Genomic DNA, 19062 nt, shown 5'->3' with positions numbered 1-19062 from the left:
GGCTGGAGAAACCAGAGCTGGCAAACTTAGGCAGATCTTCTCCAGTCTGCTCTTTTCAGAGCCCACAAATAGGACTTTTGCTAAACCAAGCCCCTGAATTGTATTGCCTATATGCCTGGTAGTCTGGATGTTCTTGAGGCCAAGACAGACTAGGCTTGGGTCTCCCTGGAAGTCTAGGGGTTAAGTCTCAGAGGTATCATGTTATTATCACTGCTGTGGCCTGAATTTGGCCCTTGGCAAGGGAGCTAACCCACATATGGTGCAGTGACCTCTCCTGTCTTGCCTGCTGCTCCCCTCAGCAGTGTATTTCAGTAGATCTGCCTGTTCTGCTCCCCACTCTGCTCTGATGAATCCTGTCACTTCCATCACCATTGGCCTACACTCCAGTTCTTCTATGCATATATAAAAAATTTTTTTAAAAAGAGAGACTTCTTGTTCAGGGATTCAGTCTGTGATTTCTAGTCTAATTTCCTGCACCTTGCTCACTGGAGAAGATACGTGAGGTTTCCTGGGCCTTGTCAGCAATGCAGTGCCATTGGGAAGGGTCTTGGGACTGTTCTAACCTATAGTTCTGGATCTAGCCGAGAGGAGAAAATGAGATGTTGGGGGCGGACGAGTAGTTGGATTCCTGGACTCCCACAGCCCTGAGGTACCAGGCTTTGGGGGCTTTCAATTTACCTGCCATGTTGTACTGATCTTGTTGGGACAATGGTTCCTGTAGCCACTGCATATAACTGGCTTTTGATAAAAGCTAGGGACAGTCAGTTGGTGGGTCCAGCATGCCTTCTGGTCCTGAAGTCCATATCCCATTTGTCTCCCATGTCCCTGTGTTCCAAGAAAGCACCATCCACTGGGCCATTAACTTGGTTTTTTCAAAAACACCATTTTAATAAGGAAACAACAGAAATAGAAGATTGTTCTCTGGCCGGAGCCCAGACCCCATATAATACATTGCATGTACAAAGTAGCCTGCAGCTAGCTCCTGGGCCTCTCTGATTCCTGTTCCAAGCAAAATTCCTGGGTCCTTGGACCTCTGCTCTGCTCCAGAATATGTCTGCCCCACTCTCCTCCCAAAATACAGTGGCCAGGAGGGAAGCCTGGCAAGTGGCTGAGGTTGGTGGAGGGACTTGTGGGCAAGAGGATGCTTGCAATAGCCAGGTTGACATTAGGGGTAGGTCTCTGTCTCCTTAGGTCATAGGGCTTCCAGGGGCTGGGGTATCCTGCTTTGGTGTGGAGCATGATGCCTAGGGAAGCCCAATCTGAGCTTTGATAGGGTCCCTAGACCCCTTGGGACCCCTTAGAATTATTGTCTCCACTAAGAAGGGACAGGAGGCAGAAATGTCAATTCCTGGGGCCTTAGAAAAAAGACCGGAGACTTCTCTAGAGGGGCTGAGAGAAGTTTTGGCCACTGGTGAAGGCCCTGTGAGAAGAGCCCCAGTGCAGTTTCCGCCACTAAGATGATCCTACAACAGCTGCTAGGTGCCAGGACTGGGTGGTGGGCACATGGAGGGCAGTGTACCCACTCTGCCTGTGAATTCGAGGTCAGTAGTCCAGGGCAGGACGGAGGGTCAGGAGAACGCTGGTTCTTGATGCACGTGTTCCAGCTGCATTCTGTTCACAGTCAGATGTCCTCTGACGTGGGCCCAAGGAAGGGCCCTAACAGGCAATGGTACCCAGAAAATAGGTCCTGGGGGGCATTGCAGGTGTGGAAGGGCACAGTTTCTTGAGGGATTGCTAGCGTCTCTTCCCAGGTGGTATGTACAGGAGGCAGAGGGACAGCAGGAAGCTGGGAGCTCGGCTGCTGGGCTGTGATGCAGGGCTCAGCTGGCTTCCACAGGCTGCCCCCACCTAGATGGAGACTTCATATTCTCTGGTCTCCTGCAAAGGAAAGAGACTGCTGGGAGTTGGAAACTTGTATAAGCTTTGCCAGCCTATAATCCACCCACCCCAGGAAAAGGGAAAGTGTAGAGGGCTTGACCAGACTCTCAGGGGTACCTTCCCAGAGTGCAGAAATGGGTCCTGGAGAGGGTGTCAGGGTCGGCATGAATACTTACTCCAGATTCATAAGTGGGATTGTCAAATGCTGACTCCACGGTGATCCGGTCATAGGGGCGGGGGCGTGTTCGGGACAACTGCAGGGGGCTTTTTCCCTGGAGCCTGTGGGGCAGAGAGGCCCCACAGAGGTCAGGAGTACCGGCTGGGTGTGACTCAGGTTTGTAAGGCAGGAAGGGAAGCCAGACTCACCTGGAAAAGTAAAGGTACACGCCTCCCACCAAGAGTGCCATCCCCACCAGAGGCAGGAAGATGGCAGCTGCAATGTGGGCAGCATCCAGGGTGCCAGAGGCAGCAGGTGCTTTGGCGACTGAAAACAGAGGAAAGAAGTGGGGCAGAGGTCCCTGTCACCCCAGAACCCATCCCCGCCCCTCTTCCCGGGTTATCTGGCCACAAGTTCCCTCTAAGGACTGGGGGCTGGGAAGAAGCTCTGTGGCCTACTAGCCCTCCACCTCTTTCGTTCTCTGCCCTCCCTCCGAGGGGGACTCATGGCTTGGGAGCTGTGAGAACCAAGGGCAGGGAGACTACTTCCCTGGCCCTCAAGGGTGAGGGCTCACCATCCAGGCTGCGGCCGCTGTAGAGTCCATCCAGAGAGGCTGGAACAAGAGGGAAGGCCAAAGGGCAGTGGGTGAGCCCAGTAGGCCGAGCCACTAAAGCAGGGAGTGGGCTGATCAAGGCATGGAGTTGGCCAGGGAGAGCCCAGCCCAGCACTTGTCTTGGTGTCACCAAGGATTTGGCAGAGACAGGGGAGATCAAGGGACATGGGTAGGGGGCTCTCGTTCTTGACATTGGACATTGTTGCCTTGGCAAGGGTTCTGGGGGTGGCAGAATACTCACCAGCCCTACAGATAGGTGGGGGGTCACTCCAATGTGAGGGGTGCCCGGGCACACACTTGATGCTAGCCTGGCCCTTCAGCACATAGCCAGGGGCGCAGGAAAAGTGGACAGTAGTCCCTGCTGGGTGCAGCCGCTTCTCAGGACTCCGGGCACCATTCTCAGGGGCACTGGGACCATGACATGGCTTGAGCTGTTCCACTGCAACAGGCGGAGGCCAGTGAGTATGCCAGGCCCCTTGTCTTCAGACGCAGCATCTTTTATCTCCTACCAGAGACTTCTACCCAGTTGACACTTACAGAGACATTTGGGGGCTCGGTCACTCCACTTGGGGCTGCTGGCTTGACGATCGTGACAGGTGAGGATGGCACTTCCTGTCAGCACAAAACCCTGGTCGCAGATATACTGCACGGTGGCCCCCACAGGAAACTTGGGGCTTGATATGAGGCGTCGGCTATGTTCCACATCCCCAGGGTCGTGGCAGGAAGTCACTAGGGTAAGGGATGATGAGAGGAAGTAGCCCGAGTAAAACTCTGCAAAAGCTACCCTGGCTTTCTTCCAGGCCAGTCAGCATCTTCCTGCCTTATGACTCCACTCCCTAATTGTCTGTCCCTGCCATTTTGCTGACCCACGCTCCCTCCCTCATTTGTCTCCTTCCCATCTATCAGTCAACAAACTCCGACTGGTCATCTAGCAGGAACGAGATATTTGTGGATAACCTTGTGAAAAGGTATTATCCCACTTTATAGGTGAGGAAACAGAGGCCATGAGAAATGAAGGAACTTCAAAGACATCAGCTAAGGCAGGTTCAGAATTGAGGGGAGAGGCTTGTGTTGGGGAGGGGAGCATGGGGAACAGGTGCACTCACCCCTCTGGCAGGAGGGCAGGTCCTCACTCCAGCTTAGATCCCACTGGCACATGAGGACGCTGGGTCCCACCACCTGGTAGCCAGGGTAGCACTGGTAGGTAACCACGGTGCCATGTACCAGCTCGGGTTGTGATGGGCTCTTCCAGCCATTGGGGATCTCAGGTAGCTCCGGACACGTGTCATTTCGGGGTACCTCTGGGGGCACGGGGCAACAAGATGCGGGCCCTCAGCCAGCACCGGAGCAGCTGTGCCAGCCTCCCTCACCCCAAGGCGCTCCCGCTCCTGCCCTCTGGCCTGGGCTTCGCTTGCCCTGGGCAGGCTGTGACTTATTTCTCCCCACTCCAGAACCCCTCTTTGCCTGTAGCTCACGTCCTCTGTCTTCTAGATTCCAGGGTATGATCTAGGCTTTGGCTTTACCTCCAAAAGCATGTTGGCCAGTTCCTCAGTCCTGGGGGGGGGGGGCAGGTAGGGTGGGGGAAATTGTTCCTTCTATTAAAGATTATCAAAAGGTAGAAACAAGCACCTTGCCTTAGTTCCCAATTTTTGTTATGATATTCTTCCTGCTGCTTACCTAAATCCATCTTCTGTCTCCTAGGCCCTCAGAGAAGGTGGAGGACAAGACTAACTTTCCTCAGGTGATGAGAGCACTCAGACGCCCCCTCATCACCCTGGCCTTTCTGACTGGTCATGGTTTGGGGTCTGCATTCTGGCATCCCTTCTTCCCCAGGCAGCAGGGTGGGAAAGGGGCAAGCTCACCAAAAAAGTGGACGACAAAGCCCTGCTGGTAGCCCAGCACTGAGGCCCCGGGGTCCGACTGAAACTGGATGGTGACGTCAGCCATGGAGGTAAAGAGCTTGAAGTGGCCTCGGGGCCCTGAGTACTGACCCAGGACCCGGGCTGTCAGGTCATCCCCATCATAGAAGGTAAGTACGTCACCAGGGCCAATGCGCAGCCTGTGGAGGAGGTATGTCAAGGAGGGCAGGCCTGGGGACCCCGGGATGGGCTGGGCAAGAGACCCCAGAGCTCAAGGGCAGGCTTGGCCTAGCCCAGTGGCCACTCACACTCGGATGTCCAGCATGATGCGCTTGTCCTCCTCCACATGCACACCCCAGATGCAGTCCTGTCCACGGCCATAGGGCTCTGGCCAGTTGGGGGAGAGCACCACGCCGGCCGAATCTGTGATCTCCCCACTGCACACGGCTGAAAGGCAGGGGAGGCTGGGGTGGTGTGTCCCCTCTGCGTTTGCCATGTCCTGGGCTGCTACTGCCCACAAGAGAGGCTTCCCCTTGCTGCCCTAACTTCTGAGCGGGCAGTTTAAATCACACATATCACAGGACCCTGTGGCTCCAGGCTCTGCAACTGGGTCCCTGGCACCCTCCCTGCTTCTGCCCTGGCAGACCCATCCAATTGAGCCTACTGACCTCGGCAGGCTGGCTCTGTCTCATTCCACTGGGGGTCGTGGGGGTCAACACACTCGATGATGATGGAGCCCTGCTCCAGGGTATAGCCAGGATCGCAGCTGAACTCCACGGTGGTACCCACAGGGTAGGAGGGTGCGCTGCTGCTGAAGTTGCCGTATTTGACAAAGGGCTCATAGCAGTGGCCCTGCTGGAAAGCTGTAAACCACAGGACCCAGCCCGGCTCAGCCTTGACTGGGGCAAATGGAACACATGTCCTACTTCCCTCCCTAGGGCCTTCCTCTTTTTGACTAAAAATGTGTGCTCACACTGGAGCAGAAGCCTGGGACAGCCCAGAGCATCCATCCCTCTTATGCGTGGGAAGTTGCCATAATTACCATTATATTCCCAGTGCCTAGTTTTGAGGCTGCACAATAAATATTTTTTTTTTCTGAATGAATTAACATGGGAGTTTGTCTCTAGAATGTCTCTTGTAGAAATTCTTTCCTAACGGTAGGGCCCTTTTGCGCTCTTCACACTCTAGAGAATTCGTTCTTGTGGACCAGAGGGCCTGAGTCCAGGCAGGGGTCTTATGCAAACATGGGGTAGGAATCTTGGACTTGAGGGGAGAAGGTGAACGAGGGCAGACGCGGTCCCAGGGGAGCAAGGGCTGCATTGGAAGAAGTGGTGACAGAACGGAGGCAGAGCGGGAGGGTGTGAGAGGCCCAAGCCTCTGCTGGAACCCCCGCCCCAGCAGGCTCACCCTCATAGCGGAGGGCCATGCCCGCAGCCGCCCCACTACTGTCGGTACTGAGCTCCACGAAGAAGTGTCGGCTGGAACTGAGCAGGCCCTCGATGGGCAGGTACTCCACCTCGTAGGAATCGTACACAGGTGGGGCCTCCACATTGTCCCCGTTGCGGATGATGAGCCTGGGTGGGGAGAGCGGCAGCCGTTGACGGTCTCCCACCTGCTCAGGGTGTGGCCTCCAGCATGGGGTTACCAGGCTGGCACTGCCATCCCACCAGGACAGCCCTCACCTGTCGTCATCCTCTGCCAGGGAAACCTTCTCAAAGTGCAAGTGCAGCCGCTGGCCCTCGGGAGCCTCAAGCAGCCAGTGGCAGGTGAGGTTGTTGCTGTAGTTGCCCGGGAAGCCAGGAGAGACGATGCGGCCGGTGGTGGCATTGCGGATGACCCCACCGCAGGCAGCTGTGAGACAGGGACAGGAGGGCGGGCTGGGCCTCTGTCTGGATCCTGGGCAGCTGAACAAGGCTTCCTGTCCAGTCCAGCTCGGCACCCTCCTCGTGGATCACCAGGGGTCTCGCTTTGTGGTCCTGAAGATCAGCCCTCTCTGCCTTGTGACGCAGAAGCTCTGGGCAGCCTAAACGCCAGAATCCTGCCTCCTAAGCTTTTACCTCTCTGGGCTTTTACCCCTCTGGGACTCTTCATGTGCAGCTCCCTTGACCTTAGGAAGACCTGAATGCCACGACTCTGTGGGTACATCTGCTACCTCTACAAGTAACACTTTCTTAAAATCAGTTATTATTCAGATATGGCCCTTAACTGTGACCCCCCCAGGACAAGGGTCTTTCATACCAGGCACAGATGTTTATTGAGCAAAATGAGTGAGTGAATGTAAAGAAAACTAAACCAGTGATGACAAACATCTACCACCCACCTCCAGGTCTTGTGCCCCTAGCAGACACTTAACCAGGGAATGACCTTGAACACTGACAAACAGCATTGCACTCCTCAGCTGATCCCCTTAGGGCCTTCCCAGCACTGACCCCACTGGCCTGGGGCTGTCCTCTCTTTCTAAGGAGAGGTGGAGGTAGCCCCCATCAGTGAGGACTGCTGGGTTCTGGGCCACCTGTCTTGACAGTTAAGGGCTCGTAGGTAAGAGGAGAGTGACTGGCTCCAGGAGGCGCTTTTCTCTTCTGGAGACACAGCTCTGAGCCTAAACTCTCAGAGACCAGCCTGCTACGGCCTATATAGGGCCTTTGTCTCAACATGTGCAAAACTGAATATTTTAACCCAATAAAGCTCCTGGAGAGGGCAAGTGGCCAGTTTCTTCTCTGAAGAGGACAGATCCACACTTCTGCTCCAATTTAGCATGGAACTGCCCTTCAAACCTGATCATGCCCCCTCCTTTGCTTGGAGTAATTCAGTGACTCCCAGTTACCTCAGGATGAAGTGCAAGATGACATTCAAGAGCTTCATGACTGTGACTCTGGCCCTTTACACCTACTCCTGTAGGCACACCTGGCTGTCCTCAACTATACCACCCGCCCCCACGTCCCTTAGTGCAGGCTGTTCTAGGACTCTACTTTCCTGAGCTGACATTCATGGGATCCTTCTATGCATCTCCTCAGGAAGCTTTTCTTGCCTCCTTCCTCACTTTAGAGCAGCTCTCTCTTCCTCAGATCCCTACCTTGCCTTGAATCTATCCCACTCACCACTTTCTGCACTGAACTTGCTGAGCTGTTTGCCTGTTTTCCTGCTAGACAGACAGCTCCTTAAGGGCAGAGACCACAAATGCTTTATTCACTTCAGCTTCTGCCTGGCACCCAGGAAGGGATTAGAGAGTGAAATAAAGTTCAAAAGCCCAAGCGCGGCCTTCCTGCTCGCATAAGGGGTTAAGACTCAGCTCTCTGCGACCAGTGCAGCATGCGTTTGATCCCCATCCAGGGAGCTGACCCACCTGGCGCAGCAGACCTCTCCTGTCTTGTCCACTGCTCCCCTCAGCAGTGTATTTCAATAGATCTGCCTGTTCTGCTCCCCACTCTGTCTCTGGTGAAGCCTCTCATTCCACCCTACCCCCACCTTCCACCTCTGCCCTGCATCCCAGCTCTTGTATGCATAAATAAATAAATTTTTAAAAATTATTAAAAAAAGACTTAAAAAACAAAGCCCAAGCCAAAAAAAGAAGAAACCCAAGTTACCTTCATCCTGCAAATGATGAAACCCAAGTTGCTTTTCATCCATCAAGCCCCATACTCCTGGCCTTAGCCACTCAGAACCAGAGCCTGGAGTCTCCTTTTACTTTCTCCTTTCCTGCCTCAGTGCCTCTGGAACGTGTCCCCTGCTTCCCATGCTCTCCTCCCAAGGTCACTGTTTAGCTTCGGATCCTCTTACCTGGCTAGGCTGCCTGTCTCCGAACAACCACCTGACTGGTTTGCTTGAGAAAGAGTTCTGATCTCCTTCTTCTGAAAAATTCAATACCTCTGCACCCCATCTCTTGGCCTAATGTCCAAGGCCTGCTCACTACCTCTCCACATGTCTCAGGACTCAGTCAAACCTGGCTGTCTTCTGTGTGCCCACACACTCCCTCACCTCCTCGCCTTTGTGTTACTTCCATGTCATCCCCTCCATTGAGATATCAGACCTACAATGCAACACTCCCCAGAATCAACTAAGAATGATTCTGGCCCTCCCTGGTGGCGCAACACATTAAAACACAGCACTGTGAAGCTATCGCAACCACTGCAGTGGAGTTCGATCCCTGGCCAGAGGGGTCACCTACATGGCGTGGCAGACCTCTCCTGGCCCACCAGCTGCTCCCCTCAGCAGTGTACTTCAGTCAGTTTGCCTGTTCTGCTCCCTACTCTGTCTCTGGTGAATCCTCTCACTCTCCACACCACTGGCCTGTACCCCAGTGCTGTATGTATAAATAAATAAATCTTAAAAAAAAAAAAAAAAAAGAATGATTGCTTCTTCCCCTTCTGGTCACTTTTTAACTTCCTGCTCCAGAGGTGGGTGGCCCATGCTCTTTCTTTGTCCCCCATTTCCTGGAACTGTAGGCTCTTTGAAGGCACAGTCCTGTTTCATTCAGCTCTGTATACTTGTGGTGTCTTTATAGAAGTACAGGTGAGCTAAACGGCACTGAGGTCTGTGGCCATTTGTGCCAAACAGCAGCGGAGAGCAGAGATAAGAGGCCCCTCCCTTACAGCTCATCACCGAGTCCCCCTGGGGCAACTTACCAATGCAGGTAGGCTCCTGGGAATCCCAGAAGGGCTGGGTGGCATTCAGACAGGTAAGAAACTTGGCACCCTTAAGCTGGTAGCCAGTGGCACAGTTGAAGCGGGCACTGCCACCAGGGTGGAGACTGGTGACAGTCACAGTTCCGTAAGCTGGACGCCGGGGAAAGTGGCAGCTCAGGAGATAGGCTGCAGGGAGAGAACAGGTGATTGTGTGCTTTTGTGTGGGAGCAGGTATTCTAGAAAAGATTCAGTTCCTTATCAAGGGATTGCCAGTGGTGTTTCCAGCAGCCTGGGCTGATTGGTGGAGCAAGCTCAGAGCTGAAAGTTAGGAGTTCTGGGTTCTGGTACAAGTTTTGTGACTAGTTACTTAGGTTTGCTGTGTCTTAGCGCCCTCATCTGTTAAATGAGTTTCAAAATGCCAGCACCCACCCCACCAGGGTTATTTTGAGAATGTGAGATAGTATTTATTCAAATGAGAATACCCGGAGCAGAGTTGATAATTCATTTTTAAGAATTTTTGTCGAACGACTTACAGATGTAAGGACTTGAAATCATGAAAAGCCTATACTGATGTAAAATATTGATAGTTTTCCTAGAGGACAAATATAGATTGCGGCAAGATTGAAGGCAGACAGTAAGTGCTTTCCAACTATTCATCGAGAAATGCTAAAGTGCTTGATGGCAAAGACCATGGACTCCTTTTAAAAACAGGAATTGGGTGAAGATAGGGAGGCAGTGTGCTTTCCTGGAAGTTGGAGGAGGGACAACTTGTCCTGGGAAACCTGATCGCTTTTTGGAATTGTCATACCAAGTACGACCAAATGGTGGCAGCAGATCCCACAAAACCACCTGCAAATCCCAGCCCAGGTACTGTGGAATTGATTGAAAATGGGGGTCAGGAATGGGGTCTGAGAGGTGGCGAAGAAGGTGGGGGAAGTCGAGGAGAGAGGCTGAGCAAAGTCATGGGTGATAGCCCTTAGAGCCCATGGTGCAGTGGGGGAGATGGCCTAAATGAGGAACCACTTGTGAGTTGGAAAGGGCACCAGATGGTTGGATGGGCGAGACAGGCGCTTCTGTGTGCCTGGTGTGAACAACAAAGGGGATACTTTTAGGTAGGCCAGGGTACAGAACACGTTTTGTGATTATCCTTAATTACTAGGTCTGTAAAGAGGGAGATGATTCTTACTCTTCCCGCTCTAATGGGAGGTTCACTGTGATTGACAGGCAGTACAGGACAGAGGTCAGGATGTGGGTTCTGGGGTCTCACTGACTGGGTTTGAATAAGGCTCCCCTACTTGTTTACCTTACACCGGGGCACTGTGCCTACTCGCCCGCAAGTTACCTAACTTCTCTGTACCTCAGTTGCCTTGCTTACACCCATTGGGAATAATACATCTGGCCTCTTGTGAGAGGTAAAGTGAGAGGATGTGTGTGTGCGCGCGTGCGCGTGTGCCCAGCACAGAACAAATACAAAAGAATGCATCAGCCTGCTGTTGCTGTTTGTAACCTTAATAAAAACACTTCACATCTGTACACCAAACATGATGCCTACAGTCCATGTCTAGGGAGAAGGAAGGTAAGGTTGTTAAATCATCTTTAAATGAGGAAAACTATGGTTCAGGGACACTGGTTTGTCCTGGTCACACCACCAGTAAGTGGCAGAGTGGGCACTTGATGCTTCGGCTGGACCCTGCTGGCTTTTATGTCCCTCTCCCACCTGCACCTCCAGGTGAAGTAGAAACCTGGACTCGGGAGTTGGAGTAACCTGAAAGTAACAGGCAAGGTTGCCCTGAGTGGTGGTGTGGGGTGGCCACAGAAAGAGTCCCAAGCCAGGATGGGATGGAGAATGGAGGTGGGACACTCTACCCACAAGGGAGATGGGCTGTCACTCTGGGAGGTCCAGGTCATGAGCCAGACCTGTGCAGCACTAGTACTTCCATCTTATGGGTTCTTATCAGAACTTGGGAAGGGAGGTCCCCCACTTTATAGATTAGAAAATTGATTTGGGATGAGATGAGAGCAGGAGGCTGGGGACAGGTGACAAAACCCCCAGACTCCACAGTGGATAAAGTGCCACTTCCTAGGATGAGCTTCCTCCTGTTGCCATGACGACTGTTCCCGGAGAGCCTGCACCACTGCAATCTGTCGAGCTATTTTTTCACTGGCGTCTGTTTCTGGGGCCAAGTTCGGTGCCAGGAATGTTCAGGAGGGAGGAGGCGAATGCAAATGCCTGGCAGGGCCTTGTGCCTCCTCACCCTTGGTTTGAGGAGGCTATGAAAGGAAGTTGAGCCTGGGTTCTGCCCGTGAAGCCTTTGTTGGGGCCCATCCTTGTGACCTCTAGCATCATTTTGGGCAGCTCTGGCAGGAGTGTGGATATGAGGCTCCTCACCCCCTCTCCTGGCACCCTCTTTCTCTAGCCCAGGGAGACGCGCGTGTAAGCACACGCGCCTCCTGTTCCCATCTCTGGGATCAGGGCTAATTACAGCCTATAATTAGGGGAATTACACTCATTAAGGAAAGAGCTGATCATTGACAAAAACTGGGCCGTGGAGGGAGGGCTTCTGGAGCTGAGATGGAGGCAGCACCGGGCCACCTATCCTGCTTCCTCCGTAGAGGCTGCACCCCTTTCCAGGCCTCCAACTTGCTGCCTTTCAGTCACCTTTGTCTGGCACAACAGAGGGAGGTCCTGGGCTTTATGCAAAGGAATTCGCAACAAGGGAGAAAGTTAGTACGGCGTGAAATTATGCCCGCTGCTAGGGAGGATTGATGAGCCATTAGGGAGGCTGGTGCGGCCGCCTTGATGCTCACCCTTGCCTCAGCTGGCCCCTTGCCTCTGCCAACCCCCTGCCCACCGCCAGGCTCCCTGCTGCTATGCCAGGCTCCTCCCCTGGTTTGGGTGAAGGAAGGAGAGCCCCTTAAGTGGGTTCCGAGCATCCCCGTCTTCAGTGCCTGCCCTCCTCTCAGGGCTGAGGCCCCCCGCAGTCCGTGACAAGGCAAGGCAACGCTGTAATTGTTCACACCAATTATTTTCACATCAGCACTCCCCAGTCTGGACTGGTTACCCTGTTGAAGCAGCAATAGGGATCAAAGAGACCTGGCCTGGAGAAGGGGTGGGGAAAAGGGAATCTGAGGGGAGAAGGACACAGTCCCAGCCCCTTCTCCTCCCTTCCCCATCCTTCCAGCTCTTTAAGGCTCCTTCACGGAGAGTGTTCTAAGCACGCGACACACATCCTTTTGTTTAATCCTCGACTTTGTGGAGTAGGTATTTTAGTACCATCTTGTGACTAAGGAAAAGGAGGGTTTGAAAGGGCAAGTGACCTGTCCAAGGTCAGCACCATTGGGAAGGAGATTCAAACACAGATTGACCCATCTCCTGAGTCTGTGGTTTTCCCCATGACATCATGCCATTCGCTGACGAAGACATGGACCAGCTCCAGGGTGGGTGAGATAGTTCAGGCAAGTCGGGCTGGTAGCTAAGGACATCCAGATGGTCACTTCAAGCCCATTTGACCTTGACTCCCTTGCACTTGGGGAGGAAGCTTCTATTATGAATGCCTGTTGAAGTGTCTGCCTCCTCAGGCGATTGTGAACTGGATAAGGTTCTTGGCTGGTTGACCTTGATATTGCCAGTATCTAGAATAGGCTTGGCAAAGAGCAGATGCTTAGGAAAAATATACTCAATGAATGATTGAGTGAGCGGGACTAGACACACCTGAGGCTACCTGGTGCTGTGTCAGTCCTTCAAGACCATTTCTCTGCAGGGTGATAGGTGGAGGAGATGTGTCAGATGTGCCTACTTACCTCCCACTATACAGGGCTCCACCGGGCACCTGTGTTTTATGTTCCTAGTTTGTTAGTCACCCACTCCCCAGACTGTAATAACCCCCACCCCACTGTCACCCCCCCCCCCAGGAGGACAGGCAGCCTGAGCTGGCTGGTTTTCCCCTCAATTGCCCAGGCCTACCTTGGTAGTGGAAATGGAAGGTGCCAGGCCCAGCAGGAGGTGGAAGGCTCTGGAACCTCAGAGCTGCTTGGTGGGTGGGACTGCGGATAACTTGACCCCTCAGCATGAAAGACTGGTTGGCCAGAGGCAGTGGGTCAGGACCCCCCAGGGCCTCCACAGTCACAGTTTCCCCTTCCTGGAGGCTGATGTTCTGCACCTGTGGGTGGAAAAGAGAATGTGAAGCTGAGTCAGGCTTCTTCCTGCTGACTAAGCCCTGCCGCCCTTAGGTTCCGGTAGACCGAGAGTATGACTTGCCCTCCAGTACCCCTTGGACACTGGAGCCCCTAGGCTCTGAGCTTGGTGCTGTAGTGCAGAAGCTCAGTTTACCTTCCCAGTAACCCTGTGGGATAGACCTAATGTTCAGTTATTAAGTCAAGCTTCCAAGGTCACAGAGAGATCATTAGCAGAACTGGGATTTGTAGAAACATGTTCCTGTCTCCAAAGCTCTTCAACAACAGATGTTTTTCATCTCTTCAATTCTCTGGGTCAGTTTTGTCATCTGCAAAGCAGGGACAGGGTAGGTGTGTTGAAGTAGATGTTTGAGGGTTGGGTCAGCAATGTGAGGTCTTAAGCTTTAGATCTATGGGCCCAGATTTTTTTTTTTTAAGATTCATTTATGTATGCACACAGAACTGAGGTACAGGCCAGAGGTGCAGGGGTGGTGAGAGAATTCACCAGAGACAGAGTGGGGAGCAGTTAAGACCAACTGACGAGGTACACTGCTGAGGGGAACAGCAGGCGGGCCAGGAGAGGTGTGCCACACCATGTGGGTCAACTCTGGGGCAGGCGGGGATTGAATTCATGTGGAAGTGGCTTTAGTTTCTTAGTGCTGTGCTTTAACCCACTGCATCACCAGGGAGGGCCCGGGGCCAGGATTGTTTTGTAGGTTCCCTGTTAAGAGCCACACCTGTTGGGTACTGGGTGCTTCTCGGCACCTCCAGCTCAGACTGCCTCATAGTGCATTGCACCCTTCTCCAACTGGTAGCTTCCTTGGCTCCTCATCTCAGAAAATGACCTCAGCACCCACCTTGTCCCCAAGTCAGAAACTGGCATCTTGCCTCCTCCTTCATACTCCATACCCCATCAGTCACTCAGTCCTGTCAATTGAGCCTCAAATCTGCTCACTACTCTTCACCCCCACTGCCACTTCCCCACCTCTTCACTAGAATTTCTTGCCTAGGATTGCACCCCCTCCTGCCTCCACATCAATATTCTCTGAACTCAGACAGTTAAGAGCCATACCTGTTGCTTATCATGATGCTTCCTTGCTGAAATCCTCCAGTAGCTCTTCAGTGAGTCCACAAAGCTCATAGTATCTCTCCCAGATTCCTTACGGTGGCTCACAAGGCCCCTGCTGACAGCTCAGCACCTGGGCCTGACACCATGCCCTCCAAGCTCCAGCCACGCCAAGAGTCTGTTCTTTCTTTCCTAGGCTTCTTCCCTCTGGCTGCCACAAGTCGCTCTCCCACCCCCTAGACTCAGGTTCAATCCCCAGGGGCATCCTTCTGGGCTCCATACCTCCATCCCAGCTCTCTGGGCTCTGCACAGAGGATGCTTTTCCTCACTCCCGTAGGTTGGTCATTCTTTCAGATGTGAGGGCCACCACCCTCTGCTTTCCAAGCAAGGCCAGTCAGTTCCTTTGCTTCAAGCCTCCTCTACCTGTCTTCTCCCCAGTTCTTTGTTAAAACCCAGGGCGGGCCCTCCCTGGTGGAGCAGTGGATTAAAGCTCAGCCCTATGAAGTTACTCACAGCCATTGCAGCACAAGTTTGACCCCCCGCCAGGGAGCTGACCCACATGGTGCAGCAGACCTTTCCTTGCCTGCTGCACCTCTCAGCAGTGTATTTTGATCAATCTGAATGTTCTGTCTCCCACCCCACTCTGTCTGGTGAATCCTCTCACCCCCTGCACCTCTGGCCTGTAACCCAGCTCTTATATGCATAAATAAAGACCTCTCCTGACCCACCCGCTGCTCCCCTCAGCAAAGTACCTCATCAATCTGCCTGTTCTGCTCCCCATTCTGTCTCTGGTGGATTCCCTCACCACCCTTCTACCTCTGGCCTGTACCCCAGTTCTGTATGCATAAATAAATAAATCTTTAAAAAAAAAAAAACTCAGGGTGGCATTTTGGGTCATGACACCCTCTTCACCAGTCAGTTACAATAAAGATGCGTGGAGAGAGTGTGGCTGGAGGGACATGACTCCCCTGATTCCTATGAGCCGGGAAAAGCAGAGGATTCTGAGCACAGCCAGGTTCATAGAAACAGCTGTGTTAGGCTCTGGGCCCCTCAGCCGTGGGTGCTGAGAACAGATGTGCTCTGGGGATGTCCCTGTTTGGGAGAAGAGACCTGGTGGTTTTGGGGATCCAAGAGCAGATGCGAGGAGGGTGCTGGGACTGAAGTGCCACCCTTTGGTGAGGAGCTCCCTACTGAAGTACTTTGGGCGGTGGCTGCCGGACCATCTGCCAGGGAGGTTCCCCGGGGAATTCCTGAGGCAGGCGGAGGCTGGATGAGGTCCCTTCAAACTTGGAGATTCTGATTCTAGAGTTGGGCAAACAAGACTCACACACGTGGAATCTGTAATTATCGAGAGATGCCAGGCAGCATATAATTCTGCCTTAAGTGGCACTGAATGCCTGCAGCAGGAGTGGGGGGGGGGATTGGAGGAGCCGCAGGCTCAGAGAGCGCTGGGAGCAGGTGGGCTGGGTGGGAGCGCCTTCGGGAGGTGGGGACAGGAGGAGGAAGGGAGGCTCACAGGGCAATCACTAAGCCAGTGACGGCAGAGAACTAGAGAGGAACTTAGCATTTTCCTGGAACACCCTTTTTACCTCAGGGTTCCAGTTCCCGACCCTGCTGCTTTGCCAGCAACAGAACATCAGCAGTAGCAGCAGCAGCAATAAAAATAATTCCCATTTCCAGAGCACAATGTGTCAAGCCTTGTACTATTTACAGATATTATTTCATATTCTTAGCACTATTCTGTAAGGTAGGTAGTAAAATCCCCATAAGTAAACAGAGGCTCAGAGTGGCTAAGGAACTTGCGAAAGGTCATACAGGTGTTAAGCGCAGAGTCTTGCCTTGCTGGAGGCAAAGGCAGCTCCTTCCTTCCCAGCCTCCTGGTGGTGTCACCTATAGAAACAGACTTCTAGACATCTTTATTCCCAGCCACAGGCCTTGCGGTTTAGCAACAAAGTGGATGTTGGCCTGACTTGTTTTTTTCCCATAATGTTTATATCTTTGATATAAACATTGTCTAATATTGTGGATTTATACTCCCACCAGTCACTCTTCCCCTCAGAAGCCTGTAAAGCTGGGAAAACCAGGAGCTGAGGCCTCTGGCTTCCTCTGAACTGGGAGAGGCATGGCCCCCTCAAGCTGTCCTGGCTCCCGACCCTGATGGTGAGGGTAGAGGTCAGAGGGGGGTGGAGTGGGCCTGGATGGCTTGGACCCAGCAGCACTCTGTTCTCAGCCAGTCTGTCTGTTCCGCTCTGGCCCCTAGTTTCAAGCACCCACTTGCAGACTTGCTTCGGTGGCTGGAATGTAATTTGTCACTTGTGTGCGGGCCAGGCCTGACAGGGGCCAGACAGGGCTGGGTGTTAGACAACGAGGTGAGGACGTCTTGATGCAATTTTCAGGCATCTGAAGAGCTTGGGAGACAGATTGAAATGTCAGTTTTGCTCACAAGGGCCATCTTCCCACACCCCTAACGGGTGACAAGAGAGGACCAGGGGGCCAGACAGGAGAAAGACAGAAGGAGGGGAAGCCGAGGACAGTTCCCATAGGACTGTGGGCTATCTTGCCCTGGCCTGCTTCCAGCCAACCACAGGGTCAGGGAAGGAAATACAGCCACTGTGAGGGGGCTGGACTCTTTCCTAGATGGGAAGGTTGCCCTTGCCAACTTGACTGTCACAAGGAAGGTGCCAGCCGGGTATTCGGAACACAGCCTAGCAGTATTCGGAACACAGCCTAGCAGTGTGACTCACAGATAGGATGGGGCCGCAGTCTTTGAGGGGAACCTGCAGGGGCAGATGAGCTCCAGGATGAATCCCTCTCCCAGTACCCGGCCCGCTGCTCAACTCCTGACCACAGCCCCTGATTGACTCTGCGTGCCCAGTCACTGCCATCCGCATGTGTAACTGACAGGGGCTCGCTGCATGCACACCCTCCCCTCCAGCATGTGTGTGGGCATGCCCTCCACACAAGCAACCCCTCACACTCTCCAGCTCCCTCATGCCAACAGTGACATAATTGCACCTTTTCCCAAGAGACCCTTTAGAGTTTTCACAGCTCTTTCATACCTGTTGTTCTCTCAGCTCTCATGAACCTCAGTGAGGGAGGCAGGCCAGGCAGGGTTTACCACCAAGCTTTGGATAAGGGAAGCTTGTAACCAGAGAAGCAGAGCTCCTCTTTGGCTCACACAGGAAATCCCAGCAAAGTCAGTGCCCTAGGGCCTTGGTCCCGGGATTTGCCTCCATGCACAGAATCTCAGACCCCACCCCAAGTTGGGCGAATTCCAGGTGCGTGTCCTTTAGGGGCAAGGCAGGGCCTGCTGAGGAAAGAGGTTGGGTGCAGAATCCAGACACATCTCTACAGCTTGAACTCCCTGTCTGATTTGTCCCCCATCAGGCCAATATCCTAGACCAGGGGAAAAAAAGGGGCTCTTGAGTCCTGACATCAGATGCCATCTTCATAGTATTCTAGTTGAAAGGTTCTTGGGCAAGTCACAGGGACCCTGAACCCCAGTTTTGCCTGTGACATGAATAATTGAACCTATCTCATGGAACTGTAGGGATTAAATTATACCCCGCTCCCCCCTGTGGGGGGCTCAGCACAGAGGGGTCACAGCATTAGTAGTCTTCTTTCCCTTCCTGGGGAGACATGGTCCCCACCCTAGCATTTTCCATGTTACAGCTGGCTGTGGACACACCCCACCCCCAGGTCTGAGGCGAGAAGTTACCCGGGAACAGACCTCTCTCAGACCCATGTTCTGCAGTTTCTAGAGAGCAGGAAGCCAGGTTGGGGGCTGACGCGCCACTGCCCAATTCAACCGATGAGGGAGCTTTCTGAACCAGAAAAGGAGTCTCACTCAGAGGCACTGGCTGCTATCTGCTTTCACAGAAAGGCCAGAGAAGACCTGGGGCTTGGCCCAGGCACCAAGAGGTAAGCTGCGGATCCAGGAGTGGAGCCCCAGTCCTTTGTGACAGTTTATGTGCTCTTGTCTGAACATCATGATGCTCATCCACAAACCCTAGAGTGGGGTCTGCTCTAGGGATGGGAAGAGGGGCCTTACTGCATGCATGAACCCCGGTAGCCGCACTCAGATGGGCCCTCAGGGAGTCAGTAAAGATCCCCCAGACATCTCCCCCATTGACCTACCACCCTCTTCCTGGTGTCCACATTGAGACTGGTCCTTGGCCTAGAAGGGCAGGGTGATCTGGCTGTCAAGCCGACAGCTTGTCCTGTATGGGAGATGTGTGTGTCCCTGGGGCCACCTGGGTCTTAAGCAGGGCTCTGGGCAGCTATGTCCAGGCTCCAGATGGTACTGGCACATTGAAGCCAAGATGGAGGCTGGCAGTGGGAAGCACTTGGAATGCCAAATGCAGTGATAGGCAAGTGCCAGGCCCAGAAAGGCATGGAGCCCTCAGGGAACACTATGTCTGGAGGGGGGAGGGGGGCTGAGAGCCACATGGGTCATGGTGCTCGTGATCACCCATCCTGAAGGTACTTCACTGGCTCTCTCAAGAAAGAGGCTGCCGAGGGTCTCAGCCCAGTCCGACACTGATAGCCAAGGGTCTCAGCCCAGTCGGACACTGGTAGCCGAGGGTCTCAGCCCAGTCGGACACTGGTAGCCGAAGGTCTCAGCCCAGTCTGACACTGGTAGCCGAGGGTCTCAGCCCAGTCTGACACTGGTAGCCGGGGGTCTCAGCCCAGTC

At 53.5% G+C, this 19062-nt stretch overlaps 1 protein-coding gene across 2 annotated transcripts in view; it reads right to left on the bottom strand.

Moving 5' to 3' along the window:
* Positions 1 to 822: 822 nt before the first annotated feature.
* SEZ6 (seizure related 6 homolog (mouse)) overlaps positions 823 to 19062 on the bottom strand; it is a 44623-nt gene continuing 26383 nt past the window's right edge. The window contains exons 4-17 of one of the 2 annotated variants that reach the window (XM_004684842.2): positions 13094 to 13289; positions 9130 to 9315; positions 6190 to 6358; positions 5915 to 6081; positions 5176 to 5370; positions 4816 to 4954; positions 4511 to 4707; positions 3755 to 3949; positions 3186 to 3377; positions 2890 to 3087; positions 2610 to 2648; positions 2245 to 2362; positions 2055 to 2157; positions 823 to 1894 (exon numbers count right to left, since the gene is read on the bottom strand). In XM_004684842.2, coding sequence (XP_004684899.1) covers positions 1862 to 1894; positions 2055 to 2157; positions 2245 to 2362; positions 2610 to 2648; positions 2890 to 3087; positions 3186 to 3377; positions 3755 to 3949; positions 4511 to 4707; positions 4816 to 4954; positions 5176 to 5370; positions 5915 to 6081; positions 6190 to 6358; positions 9130 to 9315; positions 13094 to 13289 — 2127 coding nt within the window. In that variant the 3' untranslated portion in view covers positions 823 to 1861. The remainder of the gene's footprint in view (positions 1895 to 2054; positions 2158 to 2244; positions 2363 to 2609; positions 2649 to 2889; positions 3088 to 3185; positions 3378 to 3754; positions 3950 to 4510; positions 4708 to 4815; positions 4955 to 5175; positions 5371 to 5914; positions 6082 to 6189; positions 6359 to 9129; positions 9316 to 13093; positions 13290 to 19062) is intronic. The other variant, XM_012726695.1, reaches the window with a different exon arrangement.

The sequence above is a fragment of the Condylura cristata genome, unplaced genomic scaffold, assembly GCF_000260355.1.
Source record: "Condylura cristata isolate star-nosed mole 26May11 unplaced genomic scaffold, ConCri1.0 scaffold00017, whole genome shotgun sequence".
In the NCBI taxonomy this organism is placed as follows: Eukaryota; Metazoa; Chordata; class Mammalia; order Eulipotyphla; family Talpidae; genus Condylura; species Condylura cristata.
Note: the sequence above shows the minus strand (reverse complement) of the source record. Positions and strands in the feature narration are given on the sequence as shown.